This window comes from Cibotium barometz, chromosome 21, assembly GCF_041138505.1.
Source record: "Cibotium barometz isolate CiBa-2024 chromosome 21, ASM4113850v1, whole genome shotgun sequence".
NCBI classification, from domain to species: domain Eukaryota; kingdom Viridiplantae; phylum Streptophyta; class Polypodiopsida; order Cyatheales; family Cibotiaceae; genus Cibotium; species Cibotium barometz.
The window spans coordinates 53,107,215-53,133,586 of record NC_141066.1 but is presented as its reverse complement, the minus strand read 5'-3'; the positions used below and the strand labels follow the sequence as shown (position 1 = coordinate 53,133,586).

Genomic DNA, 26,372 nt, shown 5'->3' with positions numbered 1-26,372 from the left:
AAGATTTTGATATAGGCTCTTAGCTTAGCTCCCACACATGCTACAACTCCAAGCTCATGGCCTAATTTTGACGGAGCTAGACGAATTTGTAATCGCTACCAGCACAGGCCGATTTCTGTTCAGCTTCTGTTCAGCGCAGCCATTCGTCGCCGTCCATACGAATTGCGCCAATTCCTCTGAGGTGTTGCAAGTCTATCAAGTGAAGATTAAGCATATCAAATCTTGTGATATTTGGTGCATTGTAGCTGTTGAACGAAGCTAATTTCCAGTCGCCCCTTTTCTGTAATTTTTTCTCCTCCAACATGGTGATACCAATTTTGATTTATATTGATGATATTTTTACTATTTAGGCTTAAATCATCTATGTGAGCAAGTATTCAACATTAACCATCATATTTCATCATCATGAGTTCCAAATTTCCTGACAAATTCAACGGAAGTGGGTTCCATACCTGGCAAATCAAAGTGAAGGGCTACCTCATGAAGAAAAATCTGTAGAGTATGGTCAAGCCACTTACTAAAGATAAAGCAGGTATTTCTGATGTAGTTACAAGAACTACAACGGTTGCACTTCAAGCAAAAGATGAACAAGCACTTGGTATTATCATTACTGCTTTAGAAGATGATTTTATTCATTATATTGATGATGTTGAGTCAGCTATGGAAGCTTGGGAATTATTAGAACGTACTTTTGGTGCAAAGGCAAAGCATTCCAAGATCAGTTTGAAGATGCAACTCTTTGATCTAACCATGGAGAGTAATGAAAATTTAGCAGCTTTGATTAACAGGTTGAAGAGCTTTGATTAACACGTTGAAAATTTAGCAGCTTTGATTAACAAGTTGAAGAGCTTAATGACACAGTTGGTTTATGTTAAATCTCCTGTTCCTCTTGCTTAAAAGCTTACCTTCAAGCTTTAGACAAATTATGACGGTACTTAAAGAGAAGGAGCCAGTCCCTTCTTTGGAAAGTATCATAAATTCTTTGCAGGAAGAAGACAAGAAGATTACAAAGGATGTGATAGATCCTTATGCATATACTGTTACTACGACATCAGCAAAGAAGAAGTGTACTATTTGTGGTCGTACAAATCATCTTACTAAGGATTGTTTCTCCAAACATCCTTGTGAGTATTGTGGAAAGACGAACCATCCATCCTCAAAGTGCTACCAAAAAGATCAAAAGCAAGCAAAGGCACATGTGGTTGAAGAAGTCAACCAACAAGAAGAAATAAATCTTTGTTCTAGTCTCAGTATAAAAGATGTAGATGAGGAGTATGCTTTTTAGATTATGTCATGTATGTGGTTGAGTCAAGACTTATGTTGTTCCAACTTGACGAGTTGTAGAGGAAAGTACACTACCCTATGTTGTTATTAAGGGAGGACTCTTACTCATTGTGTCAAGGAGGTTTGTTAGACTTGATTCATGTTTTGTAAGAAGTTGGTCTTAAGGGGGGATTGTTGGATAAATGTAATCCCAACTCCTTAGTCCAATTTAATATGTGGTTGATAGGCTAGTGGTCAGTGGTTGGTGTGTAAAGCCTACAAATGGTTGGTGCATGTTGTTCATGCAACTCATGCAACTAAAAATAGAGTAGAGGAGTCTCTAAATAAGGTACAAGTCGTGATCAAGTGATTATGTAAGTTTGGTTCATGTCTAATCACAATTAGTGTCTTCTTGTGTTAATCTCATATCAATTTTCTGCATATACCAATTTTTGTCCCTCATATTCATGATGTCTTGTACAATCTTTGATCCACCTTGAGTATGTTTTAATCATCTTCATAGCTTAGTTATCATATTCAACAGAATGTTATGACATGCATGCCCACTAGTGGCTTTTGATTTTATCTTAGTGATTCATGTATATCATGGCTCAACAAGAAGCAGCCTGACGATGGCCACTTTGAGTTGTGATGATATGTATATGGCAGCTTTTATAGCAAATGTGGAGTGTGTATGGCTCAAATACCTTTTGATAGATCTTGGTGTTGGCAGTCTCCCACCTCTATTTTTCACTAACACTCAGAGTGCATTGGCTCAAATACCTTTTGATAGATCTTGGTGTTGGCAGTCTCCCACCTCTATTTTTCACTAACACTCAGAGTGCATTGGCTGTTTTGCAAGGGACCTAATGGTTTATACTCGCACAAAGCACATTGAGGTGCATTATCATCATGTAGAGGGAGAGGCTCATTGCAGGAGAGATTAGCCTAGCTTATGACTCTACACATGGCAATGTAGCATATATGTTCACAAAGAGTCTCACGAGAGAAGTTCAAAGCATTTCGTAAAGCTTTAGGATTTGGGGAGGATTGATCAATTGATCAATGACATGTTCACATCATCACTATAGGAGAGATTTATAGCCATTTATAGAGAATTGATGTATGGGCGTAGTCTAATAATGCACCGGGCCACCTTTCCCTCCTTAGGAGGTTTTTTTCCCTGAGCAAGTGTACACACTCTTACGAGTCAAGTGTAAGTGACCTTATCATGTCACTTCTCTTGTACTTTACTCATTCTCATCAATCTACTTTGAGTGTTGTGCTTCTCTCTATCTATGCTTGCTTTCTGCACCTATGTGTGTGTTGCTACTTTTATCTCCACTCTAACAATCATAAGAAAGAATACCTAATTTGGCAACATCCTTTATCCTTATCAGGATCTCGTTTGCATGTATTTAACTTATTGATTGATCCAAATCAATTATATATTCTTAGTCCTTTTCTTTCATTACTTTCCATAAGGGATTAATGACTCCTTATTTTCTTATGCAATGAACTTGGGGGAACACAAGGTTAGTACTTTCCTAAGGAATTCTTATAATCACAATGAATTGAAACTTCTTAGAGAAATTATAGAAGCTAGCCTTATATTTAGAGGCAATTTGAAAGGTTGATATCGTGAATGTCTTAAGATTAAAATTTCTCACCCGCTAGATGTCTTCTTAGAGCATCGATCAAAGCTTTTGATCTTAGATCTTGAAGTAAGATTTATTCAAAACTTGAATCTTAAAGCTTGAAACCTAGTTAAGAACAAACAAGGTCCTAGCATTCGATCATGCTTTAACAAGAGAAGAGCATCATTAAACTTGGAGACAAGCTTGCTAATTTCCTGGAATAGAATTGAAGGCAACAAGGTAATTTTCATCGATTTCAATTCCAATGGCTAAGTTTTTCAAGAGAAGAATATTAGTAGATTATGTTAATCATTGGATTAATTTAAGCTTCTAAATGAGCTATGTGAAAGATTTTTAGTCAAGCATCTAATCAAAGAAACCTTTTTATGTCTTCTTCAAAAGACATAAACATGATTATAAAAGAGGATTATATTAGAAGTGGAAAAGATAACTCCTTTTATCTTGAAGTTTTAAATCTTAATCTTTTTGGCCACTTAACCAACCCATATAAACATGGTTATACTCATAAAGTTTTAAGTTTACTTATTTAGGCCATACTTAGATGTAACAAGGTTATGTTGATTCCTAACATCTCACAACATGGCTATGTTGATTACCTTAAGCCTTAGCAAGCTCACCGACTAATGTGAATGAATAAAATTATAAAACTATGCTAAATCTTTGATTCACAAGAAGAGGCTTATGACTTTAAATCAAGTAAAAGCTTATACATAATCTCAAGCTAAAACATACTTAGACTCACCATGTTGGCTTATAAGAAAGCCTAGACATTTAAGCAAAAAATATTTCATTACTAGGCAAGAAAGTAAACAAACGCTTGAGTACAATCCTAAGAAAGCTAGAAAACAACACATAGATGCTTATACATGGCTCTATTAAGCTTTAAGAGAAAATAATCAAACATGGAGAAGAGATAATGCTACATTTATTTACCAAAAGAGAGAGAGCTTCAAGCCTTTCATTAACTAAGAGGTTAAGCTTTCTTAAACTTTAGCATCATCTTTATCTCATTAGTACGAAGCTTAAAAATAAGAAATGTCCTCTAAACATCAAGAACTCTTAGAAATGTCCTCTAAACATCAAGAACTCTTAGAAGCAACATGAAGCAATGAGAGAAACACTTCATTTAGTCACTTGAAAAACCCATACTTATGAAAAGAAAAGCAAGATTTTGTGAAGCGTCCATTCACAAGAGAGAACGAGTTCTAGAATCTTTAGATAAACAAAGTCTCTGATATTAAGCAAAACTATAAAACACTAAACATGTCATAAAGAAGGCTTATAGACAAGCAAAGAGCTTAAGGAAGGAGAGGGAAAAAGTGTAATTAATTGGTAGAAAAGAATTGCAACACTCGAGCTTCCCCATGGGATGGTTAATTTAGTTTCTTGATAACACAAAAGTGTGGACAAGAATTCACATTATTATAAAAAATGTGGTTAATTAGCAAAGGAAGAGCTTCATCCATGGGATGGTTAATTTAGTTTCTTGATAACACGAAAGTGTGGACAAGCATTCACGTTATTGTAAAAAATGTGGTTAATTAGCAAAGGAAGAGCTTCATTCATACCTCAGTCAAAATGGGAGGGATCACGAGTTTCAACAACAAGCTTATTGTTGTAAGTGAACTTGAGAAAGAGATCTTTTTTATAATAAAAAATTAAATGCTCTAGTTTTCCTCACCTTATTTATTCCTTCACATGGGCTCTTTTACTCTCTTCATACGTGCCTTTTCAGAGTCATGGGACTCATTTAAGGCTTTTTTAAATCAAGGCTTATTTCATCTAATTTTCCAATGCTTATTCTCTTGGTTCAAGAGTGATCATTATTTTATTCACATTTAAACTTACTATTCCAAGGAGATTATAACCATTTATTTCTAGTGCTCATTCTTTTGCTTCAAGTTCTAAGGTTTAAGAATGATTCTTCTATTCACCCTCTAACCTTACTATTGCAAGGAGATTATAACCACATCTTTTTTGCAAAAGTTTTCCCACTTCTTCAGGGTCTACCACTCCCAAGAATTACGTATGGAGCTTCACTTTTGAGTCTTTATTTGAAGTAGAGGAATTTAAAGAGCTACGGGTAATAACGTCCTTAGGTATGCTATTTCATGCTTGTGGCATTTCCTTACAATTTGTCGAGGTTTAGGGGGTCTTAGATGCATTTCCCATGCTCTTAGGTAGGTATTATGGGTAGATATTCATTGTATGCTCCAAGGTGGCAGAGGCGAATCCTTTATAAGACTTTCAGACATCCATGATAATTTACTTCACTCGTTATATTAAAAAGTTCTAATTTTAGCTCAAATTTTTGGGCAAGTTTAAGGATTCAAATTCACATTTTCGCTCTTTCAATGTTCTTAAAATATTTGGATGGTAAACTTTGAGAGGTTATAGACCACAATCTGATCCCAAATGATCATTTTCATGGATTTCTACTGATTAGGCTAGCTTTATAGTCTCCATCATAGGATGATATTTTAAAATCTTTGTTTGAAGTTAAATTTGAGTTTTCTTGCATAGACAGGTTTCTAAAACCAAAAGAAAATTTTTCATTCAAAAAGATTCTGAAAACTTAACTTATCTCTCTAGCTTTTTACTTGGTAAATGCAAAGATTTTTACATATCGATTGTGGGCTTCGTGAGGGATATCACACTATCAGAAAATTTTTCATTCAAAAAGATTACGAAAACTCAACTTTCTCTCTCTAGATTTTTACTTGGTAAATGCAAAGATTTTCACATATCAATTTAGTGAGGGATAACACTAAAATGTCTTGGCCTATTGCAACACTCTTCATAACTCTCTCACACATTCATAGAAAGGCATAAGCAAGCAACAAGTGTTGTGGGGATCTTACCTTGCCTCTGAGCTCATGTCTCTTGAAGCTCTCCAAGCTCAACTAGTGGTTGCTAGCTTCTCTCCTTCAAGCTCTCACCTCCAAGCTATCACCATGAAGATGGGGCATTGTGTGGAAGGACTCACTCCTCTCATTCCTCCCTCTACTCTCTCACACACAAAGAATAGGGAGGAACATGCACCAAAAATCAAGTTTGACTCTACTCTCAACCCTCTCTCTCTCTCTCTCTTTCTCTCTCTCTCACTGAAAGACAAGAGAAAGTGGAGAGCTAGAAGACTCAATCAGCACAAAGGGGGATTGTGTCCTTGTATTATGAGAAATTGCCTTAAATACAACTGGCCCTTATTCACACTTAGGTGCCCAAATCTCATAAATGCTTCTACACAAGCTCACCGAGACAAGACACAATAGCAGACTCAATCATGCAAATGGGAGAGTATGCATCGCATTTAGAGAAAAAAATCACTTGCATACAAGAGCCTTGTGAATGCATTTAAGATAAAACAACCTAATGTACCGACTGCAATGTTTGCCCTTATATCTTAAGGTCTAATAGGGCTTTCTCATAGTACATCATCGAAGCACATAGTACGAGAACACTGTGAAAGCTTCTTATCATACATTGCGAGTGCCAGAACTTTTATGGAACTTTTATGGATGATGCCTTCACCATCGTGGGTGCTCGTTGTTAGAATCCATTGTTGCAGATGCCGTTTATTGTATGTAAATTGATCATTTTATCGTTGTATGGCATGGCCATGTTCACCTTGTATGCCAATGTCCATGACTATGTCACCAAGTGATTCACCCACAAAAGGTAACGGTGAAAGAGCAAGATCGCATAGATTGGAGGCCCACAAGGCGAGGCGCACATGTGACAAAAGTGCAATTATCATGAATTGAACTCTTGTCATGGCATTGACGAGCTAATAATAGTTACATATTGATTACTTCTATTTGTTGTAGATTGTTTGTGTGTGTGTGTGTGTGTGTGTGTGTGAGAGAGAGAGAGAGAGAGAGAGAGAGAGAAGAGAGATATATTAAACATCTATTAAAGATCCAATGGGCCTATGAGACCAAAGTGATACAATAGTGTCCATGACATATCTCATCATGGAATGGAAAATAAAACAGAAACAAAAACATAAACATAAACATAGCTATCTCATTGGGTTGATACAAAACTATCCATGGAAACTCATCATGGAATACTAGGAACATAGAAACATGAAAGCAGCATCAACTCCTAGTAGATGGTATACCACTCTCCAAAATATCAAGCATGGGGCTAATGAGTATGGCCGAGAGGTCTCCCTCAGTTACGTCACATGGAAAGGTAGCTCGATGGCGGTGGAGCATGTCCTAGATCTAGAGATGATGAGGGGATCATGGCCGATGGCCAAGGGGCCAGGGCGTCGGACATGCTGGAGTGTGGAGGCCTGGTCCAAGGTAACTCCTCTTGCATGAGGTAGGTTTCGGAGCAGCTCGAGAGGTGAGCCCACAACATCCACTATATCAGTGTCCTCCACCTCCTGGGTCCGAAAGAAACTCGGATGGTTGGTTGGTGAGGGAGGGGGCGGGGTGGCTGGGGCCGAAGTTCTCTCAAGAAAGTGTCCCTATGTCTACGGAGCTCAAGCAAGAAGAGGCCTAGGCAACGCTAGTCCGGCACGTCAATGATCCTTGAGAGTGGACCAAATCCCTCACGAAATAGATAGTGAAACCTCCCACAAATCTCATAGTGTACTGAGCGGCAGCATATGTAATGCTCCTCCATCTCAACCTATGTGTGGCATAATCAATAAATCCTCTCCTCTTTGGGTCTCCATATGATCTTCCCGGCTTTGAAGATGCACTCAGCTCTACTTATCTCCACTCTGAGGCAGTGGGATGAAACCTGTATCTAGCCAACCACAATTTGGAAGAGTGCATCCACTACCATCGGGGTTGTAGCAAACTCTGCCTAGATAATCTGGTGTGGGACTGATGGTTTGCTGCTGCAGATCATACGGGAACACATCATGACATGGGGCCTCTCAACTCGCTGCCAATCCTCATTTGATAAATCTGCCCCCAGAAGGCTACTCCATACATCAAGAGTGGTGTGACAAGGGTATCAAAAAGCTAACCCTTCATCTTGGGCTCCTGGAAATGTGCCTGGAAGCACTGCCACCGCTCAAATAAGCTCAAGGATGCATATCCTTGTGTCACTATGGCATGTGCTACGAGAAGCATGGGCCACTGAAAGTGACACCAAGTTAGACATAGGATGAGATAATCTCCATAGGATCCCCTCTATATGTGAAGCTCAATCTGGATGCGAAGGGACGAGAAGTATTGAAGACCATTACCTTGGTTTTACCAAGGTTAACAGAGAGGTCCCGTTGAGTGCAGAAGTCTTGTAAGGCATCCAATTGTCTTTGAAGCCCCTTGGCTGAATCTGAGAGGAGGATGATATCGTCTATATAAAGTAGTATGGGGATCAAAATGCCTGCCAATGTGGGACCAGGCCCACCTAATCCATCAATGAAGCTCGAGATCTCATTAATGTAGAGGTCAAAAAGAGTGGGTGATAGAGGGTAGCCATGTTTTGTCCCAATAGTGCTGGAAATCTCTTGTGATGTACCTCCTGGGGCTCTCACTTGTCCGGTGATGATGGACTCATAGAGGGCGATGATGCTCCAAACCATGTCAGATGGGACTCCTATCTCATGTAGACAGATGGGACTCCTATCTCATGTAGATAGTGTAGGAGGCGGGCTCGGGGTACAGTACCAACAAAAGCTTTGTGGAAGTCCATAAAGCAGTTGTAAATCTCCATAATATCCCCATATAATGGTAAGTACGATGGACTGGCCATGCTATGCGGCGTAAGGGGAGTGGCATGGTGCAAAATAACACATAGCAATGTGGATGTCTCTGTCACACTACTAAGTTGTAGCCGCACCCAAAGATACTGTGCATCCTCATCCTTCCGGATGATGCTTAGAATCTATCGAAGATGGGACTAAAAAGGATAACTGCCACGTACTCCTCTTGATGTGCGGGTCTCACCTCGGAAAGCTGACTCCCACTCATACCCGGCTATGTATGGCAAGCCCCTCTTAGGGCTATGATGAGTCTCTGTATAGAAAATGACATCCCTGCATGAGAATCTCGCTCAAACCTCTTGGATTCGACCATAGCATGCCATTGCAGTTCCATACTGCTAACCTCATGTGTTTGGTCTCATAGACCCTGCGTCCCTATTTGGGATGGCGCTCAGTGATAATGACCCTACCATCTTTGTAGAGATAGTCCACTTGGCTGCTCTACAACCTTCATGAACTGTCACCATCACCTCACACAGGTGTGCCACCTGTGTCGCGGTGCGATCATCTCCCATGTACACCTGTGTGCTCTTGAGGGCAGCTCACCTATTTTAGAAGGCATGTTTGCTGGTGGCATTAGGGAATCTAATGATGCGGGGCCGATCCTTGCCTGCCTTTCATGTATTTGCAAGGGGGGGGGATCCTGTCCACTCCTAGCATCTGGCAAACCGTCATGGTATCCTTCTTGGGGGAAGTAGCCCCCCACACTCGCACATGGAGGGCCCTATCCTTCCTGCGTTTCTCCTCCTGGAGAGTCTCATGTATGATGCTGTGGGGGTTTGTGCTTCTTCACCACCTCCACCCAATCCTTCTTGGTGGTATGTAGTTCTTCCCGCAACTTATCACTCGCAGCTTTCAACTGCTCCAAGTCCATCCTTAGACCCTCCTAAATATTCAGTTTCCCTTCCTCCACTGTATGGTCATTGACTGTAGCCTTTAGGGCTTCCATTTCTTCCCGGTCCAACTATTTTTCATGTTAGTTCAGGACCCTGTCCCAGCACCTTCTTCTATTTGCCCAATGCCTTCTTGGTGTTGTCCTCCACTGTCTTGATGTATGCCTCCAGCTCTTGTAGATTCATTGTGCCCTAGTTGTTGCCCTGGGGGCCTGAGCAAGGATGCATGGGAACAGGGAGGCGGAGGGGTTAGCACATCAGTGCGTGTGTGTATAGTAAGGGCACAGCACAACACAACAGCATTGAAGGGGCACAACAGGGGCGTAGTGAGAACAGAGGAGGGGGGGCTTGTGCAGCACAATAAGCAAGGCAAGCAGCGCTGAAGGGGCACAACAGGGGCGTAGTGTGGCAAGGGTAGTAGCAAGTGTGCAAACAAGGGCCACCAGCACACAATGCGAATATTCACGCCATGAGAGAGAGAGAGAGGTATTAACGTGCAACACGAGAGAGAGAGAGAGAGAGAGAGAGAGAGAGAGAGATGGAGTTTATTATTTGGTTGGGGGACTTGTGAGAGGATGTGTGTGTGTGGTTAGAAATAATTGTGGGTGGGTGAACAACAATAGGCGAGGCGGATGAATCCAAGCCTCCGAATGAGGACAAGTACCCTGTTGTGTTATCACGTCACATATTAACAAATACGCATTCGGGCTTCTCATCGTTGAGCTTCTTGTATTGGCTTCATCTTCGAGTCAAAAATGGCCTCTTACAACGGCAGCAGCATCAGCTTGGTAAGCACATGTTTTGGTTCTCGTTTACTCGTAATATCTTACTTGTAATATCTTGGTAAGCACATGTTTTGGTTCTCGTTTACTCGTAATATCTTGCCCTGTTCGTTAAGCCTGCTTTTCTGCTTCTGTTGGGCGTTTCGAATTTAGAATTGGGCGCTTTAATTTTGGGCCTGTGTGCTGGGCGCCCTTTGTCTTTCTTCCTGAGGGACGAGGCGCCTACTTTGAACCCTAGTTTTTTTTTCTTTCGTGCTTCAAGGATTTTCGGGTGTTGGCAAAATTTTTGGTATTTCAAGCAAGTAAAAAAAATAAAATAAAAATTCCTGAGCATTTTTTGGGTGCTTGCTTTGGGTGCTGGGCGCTTTCAAACTTGCTCTTTGAGGTAGTGGGCCCCGTTTTTGCAAATGTGCATGAATTGATTTTTCATCCATCTGCTCCTGGTGCAGGAACCACTGACCTCTATTCTATGTGAACTGCATTATGACCAGACCTTTCCTTTTCTTAGTGTGCAAAGAGGCGGCGGTGCCGTGCTGTGATCCTTTTTCTTCTGGTTGCATGTAGGATAGCCGTATCTTGTACTGCCTTTGCATGCATTTACGGATATTTGTTTCTGTTTTAGATGTTACCGAGCTAATACTGTTCTAGCAGGGCAATGTGGCAGCAAAGGTGTCTGGGCCTTCAGGGATTGCTAATTTCTGCCTGGCCAGGAATCCACAATGTGTGAGATTGTCTTCGAGTTCTTTGACCTGGGACAAGCAAAATGCATCACATTTTTCTTCATGCTCCTTTTCGACTGGTGCTTATAGCTTGACAATGCCATCCATCAGTTTTGTTTCCAGAAAGGGGCAGTGGACTCCTGTAAAATCCATGGCCCAAGTAAGTTGATCACACTGCTTTGTTAATGTATAAGACTTCCCTAGAAATGTATGCATGCTTATAACTTCAATTTGTTGATTTGGGTTTTGTTCTTTAGTTCTCGCAATGCGATATCTTTGTTTGCAACAAGAAACATACATTTTGTCATTGAAATGGTTGGTAGAAACATGCTTAGATATGTTTGCTTTGTGCGTGTGGGGGGGGGGGTGCGGGGGGGTTTGCAGAAGTGCAACATTTTGATTTGTGTGAGTGATTGTGTACATGCATGTTGGGGGTGCACCTTTTGATTTCTGTCTGAGTGCGTGCGCATGTGTGCGCACTCACTCAGGCAATACGCACTCGCTCAGACGACAGCACACACGTTGGGGGTGTGCATGTGTAATGTTTTTTTTTGGGTGTGTATGTGTGTGTGCATGTGTTTGGTGGGGCATTGCCTGGGTGCCATGTTTGATTTTTGTGTGTGCTCGCCCACGCAAAAGAGTGGTGCGCCCATGCAAAAGAGGGGGTGCACATGTGTAAAGTTTCGTAGCTGGGCATCATAACTTTATATGCATATGCACTTTTCAATTTTCACCCTTTTAGACGAAGAGAAGGCTGAACTTAGTATGCATCACTTGCAAATGCTATGCTTGATGAAGTTGTTATTATGAAGCTTAAATGTGGAGGACGCAAAGTTTAAATACTTATTGTGATGAAAGCACTTTATTGTGTTAAAAAGAATTTTTCTTAACAGGAAGTTGCAACACAAGCCAAGGTCACAACAAAATGCTACTTTGATATTGAGATTGGAGGGGCACAAGCTGGGAGGATTGTGCTTGGTTTGTTTGGAAACGACGTGCCAAAAACTGTAGACAACTTCCGAGCACTTTGTACAGGTATTGAAGCCTCTTTCGGTTAACCTTGGCTAACTTAGGCTTTATAGTGTTTTGACGGGATGATTTGTCAATGATTCTTTCTGGTGAAATGCTTTACAACACATGTTTGCAACCACATGCCTAGCAGTGGTAATTATGAGTGCGAAGATACCTCAAACTGGCATGAAAAGGTTGGGGGAGTGGTACCTTGTGTGGGAATTAAGGGAAAGAGGGAAACCCCTGCAGGGAGAAGATGTTCTTTGGGCTACAAAATCTGCTGTCCCTGTTTATGACAATCATTTATTCTCAAGATGTGCAACTTCAACTATTGAATTACATCTCATTGATATCTCTATGATGGCTTGGTCACTACATTCCTTTTTATGTAATTTCATGTATTGCAGTATGAAATATGTGAGAGGACTGTTCCCCTTTTCCCTCTTGGACCCTTCAGTTCCTGTGTTGTCCTGTTCCCATTTTGGGGAGAGCCGTTCCTTATGCATGCTGCTGTCTACAAAGAGGCTTAGGCTGTCAGTACAGCAGGCCGCTGATTTATTGTCCGGTCTTCTGTCAACTGTCATGTGTGGTTTGGGAGCGGTGGGGGGGCGTTTTGCAAGAGAGAAGGCCTCTATGCCTTTTGGAACTAGAATCAGGTAGAGTGAAACCACTCCTCCCCTCCTTTTCTCGTCTCTTCGCTTTTCTTTTTTTTAAATAAAATTTCGTTTATATAGATGTTTCTGTAGTTGCACGTGATACCTGCCTGGAGGCGGCTCGCTCTTTCTACCCGATATCTTGTGCTCGCAAAGGGGCACAATACCAACGAGGCCTGTGTATTTGAACTCGAGAGTTTTGTGCCCTGTTGTGAGCCCTAATCTAGGGACATGTCAAGCCCGTTGCCTTCAGGCTAGGCTTGGGCAAGTACACACAATTCTCTGTGCATGAACACCCCACACAGTTTTGTAATCCACTTGGAGTTGAGGTGTGCATCTGTTGCACTGGGGTACCACGTGGACATATTTGTATAGAGTGCACGGTGAGTCACTTTTTGGATGAGCATTGAGCATGTTGTGAGCCCTAGTCCAGGGACAAGTTGCTAGCTTGTCATGCCAAGAACCTGCAGGTGCTGGACCGAAGGTGTCAGATTATTGAAGGACCTGCATGGACATAGACTAGAATGAAATCCTTAATTCTAGGCTCAATAGGCAAGTGCAGGCAGCTTGGGCACCATGATGAGCAGTGGGCAGCCCACACTAGGCAGTTTGGGGCAGCCTACAGGCATTTGTGCCATAGTCACAGGAAACGGCCATTTCAGTCCCTAGAAACGCGTTTCTCCGCTTCAGGACCCCATCCGTTTCCATGGCCGTTTCTCATTTCCCAAGTGATATTGTCACAGGAAACGGCCGTTTCCACCCCTAAAAACTCGTCTCTCTGTTTCCATTTCTCGAACGTTTCCATTCATGTTTCTGGTTTCTGGTGACTATGATTTGTGCAGCCTGTTTGCATGTTGGGCAGGGAATGACTGGCTACTTGTGTCACAGTATTTGTCAAAGCTGTAGCATAAGAATGATGGTTAAGCAGTGATTAGGAATGCAACAAATGAGAGAGGGAGAGAGAGAGAGAGAGAGAGACAGAGAGAGAGAGAGTCCAACCATCCACTGAAGTGCCCCCACCTTGCGGTGTTTTTGCTTGTATTACTGGATTGTTGAAAGTACAATGATGTTACCATAGAGTGTTGCTCTTGTTGACTGATTGTGGACTGAGTGTCGTTGAGTTCCATGTTGACTGGACTCGTGGAGGGATAGACTGTGCACAGCCAAGCTGGATCTATGCTAGGGCAGGCTGCTGGGAAATCTATGGTTCTCTGGGTGCTGTTCTCCTACAGGTCTGGCACTTGTGGGCTGCAATCTTTGCCTGTAGAAGGGCTGACTGCTGCTGCTCTTCAACGTTTGTGTACGCATTATTGGGCGGGTCTACAATGTACATCATTAATAAGGTTGTGGGCCTGATTGTTATTTATTGACCTTAATAATAGTGCTTGTCTTCACACGTGGGTGCCCAAGGTTGGCGGGCTGGCAGATGGTTTATTGAGCTGTGGGGAACATCACTGTCGTTACACAGTTCTAGTGGATGGTTTGTACATGCTTCAGAAAAATCATCAAACCGCTCACTATGAGTAACTAGGAAGAGAGCACTGTACTTGAGGAGACTTTACAAGCTTCACCTCTTGAAGGCTGCGCTGCCCCATGTGCGTTGGTGTTTACCCTCTACAGGCTGGCTGGAACCCTCTCCTACAGGCGACTGCACCATAGGCTGCGCTGCCCCTACTCAGTGCTGGAGTTATCTGCAGGCTGCACACTACTCCCTCCGTCCTCTCCTATAGTCGGCTGCCTACCCTGCACAGCAGCTGCCACCTCTGGAGGGCTACGTTTCCCTTCCTACAAGACAGCCAGCTCTTCACAGCAAGGTAACTACACATACTACTCTTTCTGCTCCCCTTGCTAGTGGGCACTCCTACTCTCACAGCAGGCGGCTGTGGAACTTCGTGGTGGTGCTGGTCTTGATAGTTCCACACTAGACAACTCTTTCTCCAACAAAGGTGGTTTCATCCTCAGCAAACACTACTAGTTTTGGTCTTCTATCATCCACCTACAAGTAAGTGATTTTCAGATTTGAGTAAAGTTCTATATGTTTAAATCTGATAAAAGATTCGCCCCGCTCGGCCTACACCCGTTCGGTGCCGGGTTGTCCAAGCTATATGGGCGAACCTCGGTCCAAAGGTGCTGAGATCGGGAGAGCCAGGCGTTAGTACGAGAGCGCCTGTCTGTGCGTGGTCTCGGAACACCAGTGTGGTGCTCTCCGCGGAGTCCAGTGAAAGCACAGGACCGTAGTGATTGGACCACACTAGTGGTCGTTCTGCTCCGAGTTTTTCTACATCAAAATTCGAGTTATTTGTTTAATACTGTTTTCATATGTACATGGACATCATCTGGTTCTCAGAACCCATGGAGCATTGTATTCTTTAAATACTCCCAATAAATATATCATATATTGAGGGGGGGGTCGGCCCGTTCCGGCCCCAGTGCTGGTGTCCATCTTTCCATTTCTGTTCATTTAAATTTCAAGTTGTTTTAAGTTGTCCATTTCATATTTGTGGTTTTAAAAGTTGTGCTATTAAACGTGTAGGTGTCCAACTGAGTCTTTCCCACTTGACGGGATCGGTTTCAGGTTCACACACACTAACACACTTAGTCCTTTTAGGGGCTGTTCACACATAGAGTAGTGGGTACACAAGCAAGGGTACATGAATTGCATGCTTTATATCATGTGAGGCATTGTGGCTGAGGAGGATTCTACAGGATATGGGAGTGGTACTGAAGGCCAAGGCTCAATCAAGGGCGCACCAACAAAGGTAGTAGCAACAGTGGCAGCTAAGCTTTCGTCGTGGGTGAGCAAGCAATGTTCCACCTTTTCTCAATGAGCTCACAAGGTAATTTCGAAAGGCTTAGCCTCATTTGTACATATATAACATAATAACCCCTATCAAATTGTATAGATACATATACTTGGGAATGATTATTATTATTATTTTTAAAAAACCCCACCCTAACTCTAGGCGCTTTCTCTCTCTTGGCGCCTTCTTATTGACCTTCTCTAACCCCTTTAAAATTTTTAAAGTATACTTGGGAATGATTATTGAAAAATAAGAAAAACCCCCACCCTCACTTTGGGTGCCTTCTCACTAACCTCCTCTATGATGGAGTTCCGCGTATGCGGGCTAGCCAATACCTAGTGGGTCGAGCAAAGCGATTCTGCTTTGATACCAATTGAAGGTTTCAGTGCTGCAGTCCATAGGAGATGTAGAAGCTACGGGGAATGGTGTTGGAGAATGCATAGGCAGAAGCATAAATTGAACAAGAGAGAGAGAAAATAGGTAAAATCCCATAAAATAGGTACTGGCTAAATACATTGAGATGCACTAATTCTAGCAAATGGAAGATGTCCATGGTGGTGAATGGACATGGGAAAGAGAGAAAGAGTGATCTGACAAAGCTCAAAAGAGAGAGCAAGAGAATGCATGACTCAATGGTATCATATTGATTGATTGTTCTGAAGCTTACACCAAGTACATGCTTTTGTGGGTTGTAAGCCTTATCTTTTGACTCAAGGGAATCACACCCACATACTAAACAAGTGACACATGGCACACTTATCTTATTCACACCTAAGGGTGGGTTCACACAAACTAGCACCCTTAGCCCTTTTAGGGGTTGTTCACACATAGACACAAGTGGATACACAAACAGGGTACGTGTACATGATGGGTACACACATAGATGGTTACGCGAATCCCCACACACACCATCATCTGTGCCCTGTCTCGCTGCGCTGCTGGTCACCCCCCATCACAGTCAGCATCCCTTGCTCCTGCTATGCCTGCTCTTTGCTCAGCCGTCCATCCTTCGCCCAGTGCCACCAGTTGCTCTCCGTTGCCGCTTCTATGTGCCATTGCACCACAATAAATCTTAGAAATGTAGTTAAAAACAAGTCATGTGCACCTGTTCACACTTTGTCAATCAGGCATATTCTCAATTTGGGCTACACTGAGCCCTTCCTTAAAGTCAATGCTTAAAAGTCTCCTGCCTTATAGAGCATGGCTAATTCTTGGTCACACCAACCATATACCTAGGATATACCTAGGAGGAGATCCTTTTTGAGGACGATTTTGTCTCATCCCATGAACATGTTGGTGATTTTCAACTCCATGTCTCTTGTTCACATTCATGTAGCCCATGCACATCGCCTTAGGATATACATTTCCTTCCTTTAAACCCAGCTTTCCTGTTTGTATTGTGGCAATCATAGTCCATACAACAGGGCGTTTTATCTAGTCCTACCCCATAGTCTGTGAGGCCTGATGTTTGTGACAAAAAATCCTCTCCTTCCCCCCTTTTCACTGCCTAAGGAACTTAAAGGAACTCAATACGTCCCGAGTTAGGTGCATTCCAAGTCATGAGGAATCCATTCATTGAGATGAGATGGTGAATAGATCTTTAACCTGCATGTTTTAAAAATTCTTTTTGTGGGATGAAAATAATAGAGGAAGAATTTCACAGGAACATTCCTTTCATTTTTTCAAAGATATGTTAAACCACACATTCCTGTTTTAAACTGTTTGGCAAATTGGCACACAGGTGAGAAAGGATTCGGTTACAAGGGATCCGTCTTCCATCGTGTGATTAAAGATTTCATGATTCAAGGGGGAGACTTTGAACGCGGTGATGTACGCACACATAAAGCCATTTGCTACTAAAATGCTTCTCAATTTTTCTCAATTAAGTCTTCATCTTAACACGTATAGCAACGAGTTGTGCCCGTTAGGTTTTCTGTTTAAACTTAAAATGGCTCCTTTTGCACAGGGAAGAGGTGGATACAGTGTGTATGGGTCCAAGTTCAATGATGAAAACTTTAAATGTAAGTTTCAAAAAACCCTAAACACAAAACCCTAAACTCTAAATTCTAAACCTTTTCAAGTCGTCGGAACTTTTACACAGGGTGGTTGCTTTTGGCTTGATTGGCTTCGTTTTTGAGATTTCTTTCCCTTGTTTTGTCCAGTGGTTCACACTGGGCCTGGAATCTTGAGTATGGCAAATGCTGGTCCCAATACCAATGGAAGCCAGTTTTTCATCTGTACCGTCAAGGTGATTACTTATTCTTTCTATTATGTGCACAGCAAGGATGGTGTGTGAATGCAGTTTTTTGGTAGATCTATTAGTGAACCTGGAGATTCACAATAATAAAATCAAAACATAACATTGCTGCTGACCAAATTTGCGTGTTGCTAATGCCCTTTGCACATGCCCATACGTGCACTCTCTTTTGAGTATTTCTTGCTTGTTATGATGCTCACCCACCCTCGTATTCAGCCACCTTGCCACATATGCACATATATAGGCTTGCTGTGTTGCAACACGTCTTCATGCATGCAGCTACCTTGCTAGACATGTAAAGGCATGATAAACAACCCTTCTAGTGGGCTTGCTAACTTGCAACCCACCTTTATGCATGCAGCTGCCTTGCTACACAAGCACAGGCACAATCCTTCTGGTAGGCTTGCTGCTTTGCAACTGATGTCTGTGTGCTGCTTTCTTGCTAAATGACCTTGCCCACAAGTGAATATGCTTCGGTGCTTTTTTACTTTTTTCTTTGCAGAAGGTTCTCATACGTGTGCTTGGCTACCTTGCCTGTACACATACAGCCGTGTTCCTGCCAGGTCACCCATGTATCGTCGCTATCAGCCATGGCATGCTGCTATTGCTGCTGACCAGCCCACACAGGTGCTAATAGGTTTCTGCATAGCTCCTGCCTATCACATGCATGTGCAAGAAATATGCCAGCGTACATTGGTTGCCAATACAACCTTTCTCCCAGGCAACCTCTGAACCTCATGTGTGCTCTCCTCTGACAGGTCTCACATGTGACAGTGGCAGACCTGAGATGGAATGCACTCCTTTGCCATTGCCCCCGGCAGCACCCCCTCCTAGCTGTCTATGCAATACCTTCCCCACCCCACCTGCTTGAGTATGATTGCAGGAGCCTTGTCTGCTACTGTCTGTACATCCTGTTGTGGGCTGTTAATCACTCTCTCGTGTGTAAAGATCAGATAGGCTCAATTATTGTGTGCAGGTTTAGCAACCTTTGTATGGAAACCTTAGTCACAAGAAATGGCCGTTTTAGACCCGTTTCTCCGTTTCAGGACCCCATCTGTTTCCATGGCCATTTCTCATTTCCCAAGGGATATTGTCACAAGAAACAGCCGTTTCCACCCCTAAAAACTTGTTTCTCAGTTTCCATTCCTCGCACGTTTCCATTCCTGTTTCTTGTTTGTGGTGACTATGATGGAAACCTGCCAACAAGTAAAAAGCTACAAAGCAGTCTAAACAAAAACAACTTAGCTTTTAATGTAACCTTAGCTTTTAATAATGGAATTCCGTTCGTCCTGCAGAAGTCCATAAAGTTATAGGCTTAAAATGATTATGTAGCCGGAAGTTCTCTCCTTTTTGTTCATAATGTTAATGTCTTCATGAGTGTTTTGCAGTTTTCTTACATGACTTATGCGGCTTTGTAGACACCTTGGCTGGATAAGCGGCACGTAGTCTTTGGGCAAGTTTTGGAAGGCATGGACATAGTGCAGAAGATTGAGTCGCAAGAGACCGACCGCATGGACAGACCCAAGAAAAAAGTTGTGATCTCTGATTCTGGTGTAGTGCCGTAAAAATTTTGACATATGTAAAACCTCGAGATTTGGTGATCTCTTGTAGGAGGACATGTTGAGTTGTTCAGTCAGGCAAAAAGGTCCTTGTAAGTTTTCATGAGGCATGTTTTTGGAAATAAGGCCATCTTAATATTGATTCAACTGTCTCACAGCAAGCTTTAAAAGAATGGTACAGTGGTGCTTTGGTCGTTTTCTACTTGGTAGTGCAGTACTGGCAAAAGGGTGCCCAACTAGACAGTTGGTGTGCTGTCACTATTCACCATAATTCAGAACTCTTTCTTTCTTTGCAGTGTTTTATGCTAAATGACCTTATGTGAAATTAATATCTGCCAAGTGTGTTAACTTATGCATCACATGCAGTGGCTGCCAACTGGACTTCTGCTAAGGGCTGTTATGGTCAGGCAAACACGTCTCTCATGTGAGCCTCCTCGGATGAGCTGGTAGTGTAGGGTGTTGCATGATTTGTCACTGGTTTAGAGCTGCTCTGTAAGCAAAGGCTGCTGGAGTTTTCCGGTTTGTTTGCCTATGTGTATGTGCTAGTTTTGTTATTGTGGCAAGTATATAAGCTGGTTGTTCGGTGGATTAATGCTAAGCGCGTGAGATTAACACTAATCTACCTTGCTAGGCACATTAGAGAAGGGGAGAGGGGGAGAGAGAGAGATCTAGTCTACTATATATTGCTAAAACACGACACTAAAAAAAATGTTGGCAGATCTACACTTAGTTATGAGTCGTGCATGATGTGCAAAGCTAGCTACATGCAAACCACAAGGTTCCCAATTGTTCCCCGCTTGTGCATGCTCTAAGGGCCATGAGAATTGCATGTCTTGTTGAACCATAGCTTCTTTGGTGATCAATAATCAAGATGCTGTTGTTGTTGCTGTCCTTGGTCTTTGCTCTCCTACCTCTAGCTCTTTGAATGCCCAAGAATGACATTTGACCCTCCTTTAGTTTAGGGACTTGGTAGGTCGTATGCCGGTAGCCATTGGATTTTAGGTCCCAAAGCATCATCAAAAAGGTTATCGGACATGTTCATATTGTGTCGAACTTGTGTCCATCTATTAGTGTGGCAACTTCAAGTGCCTATTGGGTTGTCAACTATGTCTGAATGGGACCATATTTTATCCCTAATCTTAATCTTGCCAATGGTGGTTGCAAATGGGAAGCATGTCCTTGTCACATCAAATTAAGGTGTGCAAGTGACATTACGCCTCTTTTTTTGTCAACACTGATGGGAAATGGTTTTGTTGGTCCCCTTGTTTTCTTGTCTAAGAATTTTAGTAAAATATAGCTTGCTTGTGTTGTGTCCAATGGAAATGATTATTCTTTTTTGTGGTTGTGGTGAGTGTAGATACCCCTAAGTGAATTTAAGGTTGTGTCTTTGCAAGTCCATTGACAGTTCAAGGAAATCTTGATCCAGATTTCACACTTGCTTGAGTCCTTCAATAAATAATGTATGCGTTGAGGTGGTCACTCATGTGATCGAGTGTATGCTCAATTGCTTCTTTATGTATTGACATCATTCTTACAAATGAGTTTTGCCACAAAGAATTGTCCGAGGCTCATCCTTTTCTTTAATGAACTTTTAAACTCTTGTAAATGTTATATCCATGCTTATGGGAGATGTTGGGAGATTTATAGATGATGAAAAAGTCTAGAACACCAATTAAATAAAGAATGAGAAGTTGAAAAAATAGACTTAAAAAAGTTTTACAATCACCTTTTTGAATTAGCGCTACAATGACCTTTCCTTGAAATAGTTAAAAAAATTTTCAAATGTAAGCATCACTTCATTTTAAACGGTAGTAGGCCATGTCATGAAGTCTTAAATTGTAAAATGTATATACATATATAACAAGGATTTGCTAACTAACAAAAAATGGACATTCCTACCTTTTTATCCATGTTTGGTTAATAATATACCAAGGGCTTGAAAGTCAATGCAATCATTGTGTTCCCTTGTCTATGATGAATTTCTTGTTCATCTACTTAAAAATCTAAGCCATTTCTTGTGTCATTGACATGCTAATTTAGATGTTATCTTGAATCTTAAAGGTTTTAATGACTAGACACATCACATTAATGGCTTGAAGGATTCTAATGGTGGGTTCTTTGTCGAACATATCCAACTAGAGGAGGAATCAATTTGCAACTATTGATCGGGTGCGATAACTACACTTCCATTGTGCTGATGGAGACAAATTTGATGAAACAATGACCAAAAGATTCATGGAGGGGCTTCAAGGTGGCATCGTCGCTTTTGTGCACAATGCCTCTTATACTAAAAAATGCATAAGTCCTTTGAGTTGTGCTATGCTATTGAATTTGATGATAACTTCATAGGGAACCCTCTCACGAGAGCTTCCAAAAAAAGGAACCCTATCAGAGGCCTCTTTTTTCACAGTTCCATCAAAGGCCAATGAGAAAAGAAAAGAGTCACTAGTGGTATCACCATTAGAAGAGCTTGCTGCAACACTTATTCAAAAGATGGCCACACGAGCCATTCACACGAGGAACCACTAGTGGTATTGCCACTAGAAGAGCTTGCTACAACAGTTATGCAGAAGATAATCACAATGGAGAGTCAGAGATAGCATGAGCCAACCACATCTATACCTAAGATGTGAGATGGTCCGGTGCCCAATTTTTTGTGGTAAAACACACTAGCATAGAACACCCAAACTTGAGACCAAGACAAGGAGGTATCTGTTGTGTTCATTGTATGAGGCTCGAGAATCATGACATGATACATTGCTATAAAAACTACTTTGCAAGGCAATAGCATTGCCTTACATGTCAATGCAGGGTAGCCTTTAGCTTTGCTAGCTCTATTGACAAGGTCGTTGATCACTTGTGCACCTCACCAAGAATAGGGAGTGCCCTAAAGAGGTATTTTAAGGGGCCTAGACATGCTGTTACCCCAACCAGTGCTACAACCTCAACCACCACTCCCATCGCACCCATGGGTGCTCCCACGGGTATGAAGTGTAACATGCTTGCACTAATTGACCCTAACCATAATTTTTGAGCAAGATGAAGTGTAACATGAGAAAGCTCAGTGGAAGAATCAGTAACTTCAATATTTAGAAATCAATAAATGTTCAGATAACGCAGCACAATATAGAGAGAGACGTGCAGAAATAGAGAGAGAGAGAGAGAGAGAGAGAGAGAGAGAGAGAGAGAGAGAGAGAGAGAGAGAGAAAAGAACACAATATTGGGTCCCCAATACCCTCTATAGGGCTCCTACCATGAATGGTGTATTTGCTTTATTAGAATCATGCAAATTCTGCAAATAAAATTTGGTTCTTGACCTGCACTCTTCACCTTGGCTGAAGCACTCCTCTTGGTTGTCTTGGCCCTTGGACTGCAGCAACACTTTGTGAATAATGAGATGCTTTTGTCTGATTTTTGGCCGGGCGATTTATACCCGAAAGTCAGTTGATCGAGGCCTTTCCCAAGTTTGCTAAGAAGCCAGATCTTGTGGAGAGTCATCTTCTAGAGTGCAATCACATTATTGGATAGTTGAGTTAAGAAAGTAAGAATCGTGCTAAACCTAGTGCCAATCACATATTAAACATATAATTAAGGAGGCTCATAGTAATCAAGAAACTCCATAATGTTAATTGCACACTAATGAGAGGTAGACAGGCACACTCAACACCTTGTATTGCAATATGTTATTGACCATACAATGAAAGGCTTCTAATATAGATAGCCCCTAGCCCAATCTCCTTTACAATTCATCTGCCATGTGGAAATCCTTTTTCTAGATTATTTTATGTGGCTCTCACCATTAACACAATATCTCATGTGGCATTCTTATCTTTTCAAAGTCTTTTCATATCTCTCAAGATAATATCTTACACCTCTAAGGTGTGTTCACACACTCAACCAAACTAACTCACCTCTCAACCTTAACAATCTGGCATTGCCAATCTCGACACTCCTTCTTGATGCCAATCGGAGTGTTCAACAAGTGTGTGTGCATTTGTCTAGCCAACCTAGACACGTCAAGTCCGTTTCGAGAACCATTTTTCTCAGGTGGAGCCACCCAAGTACTTTTTGGACACCCATGCGCCCGGGAGAAGGGACCAACCCATAAAGTGCATTGCTCATGCAATCACAACTCCATGTACACCACGAATACATCCGTTTCGAGCTTCCCAAGCTCGAGCAAGGTACTCTCATAATTTCGGGTGAGGAAAAATACAATCCTTTTTATGTATCAAGGCAAGGGCAAGGAACCTATCCAATGTGGTCAAAATCCATGACTTTCGTGAAACTGATATCTGCCCAATTTTTTTTACGACTAAGGAGAGATAAGAACACCTCTGCATGTTAATGATCCTAAATGTACAATCATTGTGGTTCTTGATGATGACCACCAAAACACCATGTGAGCCTTCATTTGGGGACTTTCACACCAATGTAACCACCACAAGCATTTTCATAAGCTACCTTCATTTGGGGACCTTCACACCAATGTAACCACCACAAGCATTTTCATAAGCTACATGTGAACAAGGTCTTATTTGAGTGCCTTCACAAAAAGTTTGCAAGACGTAACCTAGGTCTTATCCGCTCCTTTTGGTTGCTGTCGATCTATGTGGCGAGACGAGACGAAGCTGTACAACTCTAGATTGCTGCTTCCTCTGCCTTTCTCTGCACGGGCTATGGTAGGTGGCCCTTATCCACCCACTATCTCCTTTGCAACTCTCTCTCTATTGCACACTCATGGTTGCCGCCTCTCTTTAGTGCTTCATGGATAGGAATATTGGTCGCTTTCTTGCTGATGTTGCTGCTGTGGTTTTGGTAGAGAAGACGACTCTGAGGCCTTGACATGGCTATCTGCTAGGCGATGATTCTGGTGATGAAGAATCCCTTCTTCTTTATTGCACTTGAATTTTGATGCTGTGCTTTATCTCTCTGGACCATCTACTGTGTTGGGGCAACTGTATGCTACTGTTCGCTCTCCTAGACGACTCTGAGGTTGGTGTTGACTCTACCATTAGTGTCACAGTACTACTGCTCCTCTTGCAATCTCATATGCAAGATGTATGATGATGCCAGGTCCAGGATGTGCACACAAGTATCCATCTCTTGAGTGTACAGGCACCACTCTTATCAAGAAACAATCTTTTGGCTTGAGGGAGATGCAAAAGTTGAGCTATCACTTTGCATTTCTTCTGATGGGAAACAATCTTATGGCTTGAGGGAGCCTTGGTGGAGCCAGTGGTTGTTATTATTGTTCTATCTTAACCACTCTATATCATGAGGTTTACGTAGCCATCAATATGGCTATAGTGAGCTCCCCATTGTTCTCACTTTGAAATAGTTTCTTCTTCAACTCTGGTGAGGACCTTAGCTCCTTCCTTGAGCTTTTCACAAGCCTTCTTTCTAATGCAAGTCTCCAAACTGCCTCCTTCCTTGAGACGCTTGATTCCCTCTTGGCCAAATCCAGGCCACTTCTTACTAGTTGGAGAGACCATGTCTCTCATCCGGAGCTTGCTGTCCAAGCTTTCAATTGCACACCAATTGTACCCTATTGTGTAAACATATGCTCAACCTTCTGGAGCACCCAACCAGCACTCTATTTGCAGCAATATTGTGATTCTTCCTTCCAAGAACACTCTTGACAGGTTCCCCAATCCATGGGAAATTACTTCAAACATACAATGTATTTGCCATGAAGAAGACCAATCTTTAAGCATCATGATGTGAATTCGAGTGTACTACCCAATGGTGCCAAGATGTCTCAGACCACCGTCTAGCCATGCCACTCATTCCATTGGGTCTAGGCCCTCATTTCCTCAATCCCACGGTGCCAACCACCTCTTGTTGAAGGGTTGTCAACCACCTCTTGTTGAAGGGTTCATAACACTTCTACAACCGATCGAGGCATGGCATGAAGAACTTCTATACTGTGCCTATCACTTTCCATGCTACCTTGCCAAGGTAACTTTCTATCAGGGCTACCCAACGCTTCCTATCCCTATGCCCTATGTCTGGCTGTGGATTAGTTCTGAACTATACCACTTAACCTCAGATGGCATATCCTCGACCATCCACTCCATCAAATTTTTAAAATCAACTTCACCACTAGCTTGGGTGATGAGGACATGGTCAATTCCACTTCTACCAACCACTTCATGTTGAAGGGTCCACACCACTTCAGATGCTTAGCATGAAGAACCTCTACATATCACCTATCACTTTCCATGCCACATTGATACCCAATGGTTTCTATTCCTTTTCTTTATATATGGCTACAGATTGGTCCTAAACTATACCACTTAACCTCTATTGAGAACTCCATGGCGTATCTTGGACCAACCACACCATCCACTTCCAGCAGTAGCTTCACTGACTTGGGTGTGACACGAGGATGTGGCACCATTAGGAAGGGGAGGACCAAGCTCTATTCTATATACCAACGTCACATTACTTGAAAGATGACCCGAAAAAGAACAGGCTCTCTCCATGGTCAGGAAAGATTTATTGGAAGCAAGGGATTTAGAATCATGATCAAATCCATTATGTATGAGTTTTGACTCTTTCCTTTCCAAGATCATAGTAGATGAGGACTTGCGAGTTCTTAGACAATTCCAAATTCCAAAAGGATATCTTGACTCCACTCTTAGATGACTCCAAAGTTCTAGAAAGGATAGCCTAGAAGGGCACCACATGCATATCCCCTAAACTAATACATAGACCCTGATAGCTACCAAGGTGAGAGTGTTCACGCTCCTCCACTTTTCTTTATTCTCAAGTTCAAATATCTTTTAGCTCCTTGCTTCAAGGTATCCCGAGCTTATAGAATGATTTGAAAGATTGGATGGATGGGAGACTAAGAGTAGGTATGGAGGAATGAGACTCTTTCGATGAGTCCCAACACCATCATGAAAGTGTCAATGAATAATTTGGTAAGTACTTTGAAAGTGATGATATGAATGTAACACTTCCAATGAAATACAAGCATCAAGTAACAACTATCTTGGATTGGGGTGTTGGAGTCAACTTCATCACCAAGAAATGATGGGAG

The 26,372-nt window shown here is 42.0% G+C and overlaps 1 protein-coding gene and 1 long non-coding RNA gene across 2 annotated transcripts; both read left to right on the top strand.

The window, feature by feature from the left end:
- Nucleotides 1–10,118: 10,118 nt before the first annotated feature.
- On the top strand, nucleotides 10,119–19,613 carry LOC147627361 (peptidyl-prolyl cis-trans isomerase B-like). The gene is made up of 7 exons (XM_086816004.1): nucleotides 10,119–10,330; nucleotides 10,976–11,203; nucleotides 11,937–12,078; nucleotides 17,250–17,338; nucleotides 17,475–17,529; nucleotides 17,671–17,756; nucleotides 19,184–19,613. Exons 1-7 carry the CDS (start codon nucleotides 10,298–10,300, stop codon nucleotides 19,328–19,330), a joined length of 780 nt encoding a protein of 259 aa, XP_086672130.1. The 5' UTR covers nucleotides 10,119–10,297; the 3' UTR covers nucleotides 19,331–19,613.
- A 4,292-nt stretch (nucleotides 19,614–23,905) lies between these two features.
- On the top strand, nucleotides 23,906–24,761 carry LOC147627360 (uncharacterized). The gene is made up of 2 exons (XR_015268541.1): nucleotides 23,906–24,006; nucleotides 24,147–24,761. It is a non-coding gene; the product is annotated as an uncharacterized LOC147627360 (long non-coding RNA).
- The last annotated feature ends 1,611 nt before the right edge of the window (nucleotides 24,762–26,372 follow it).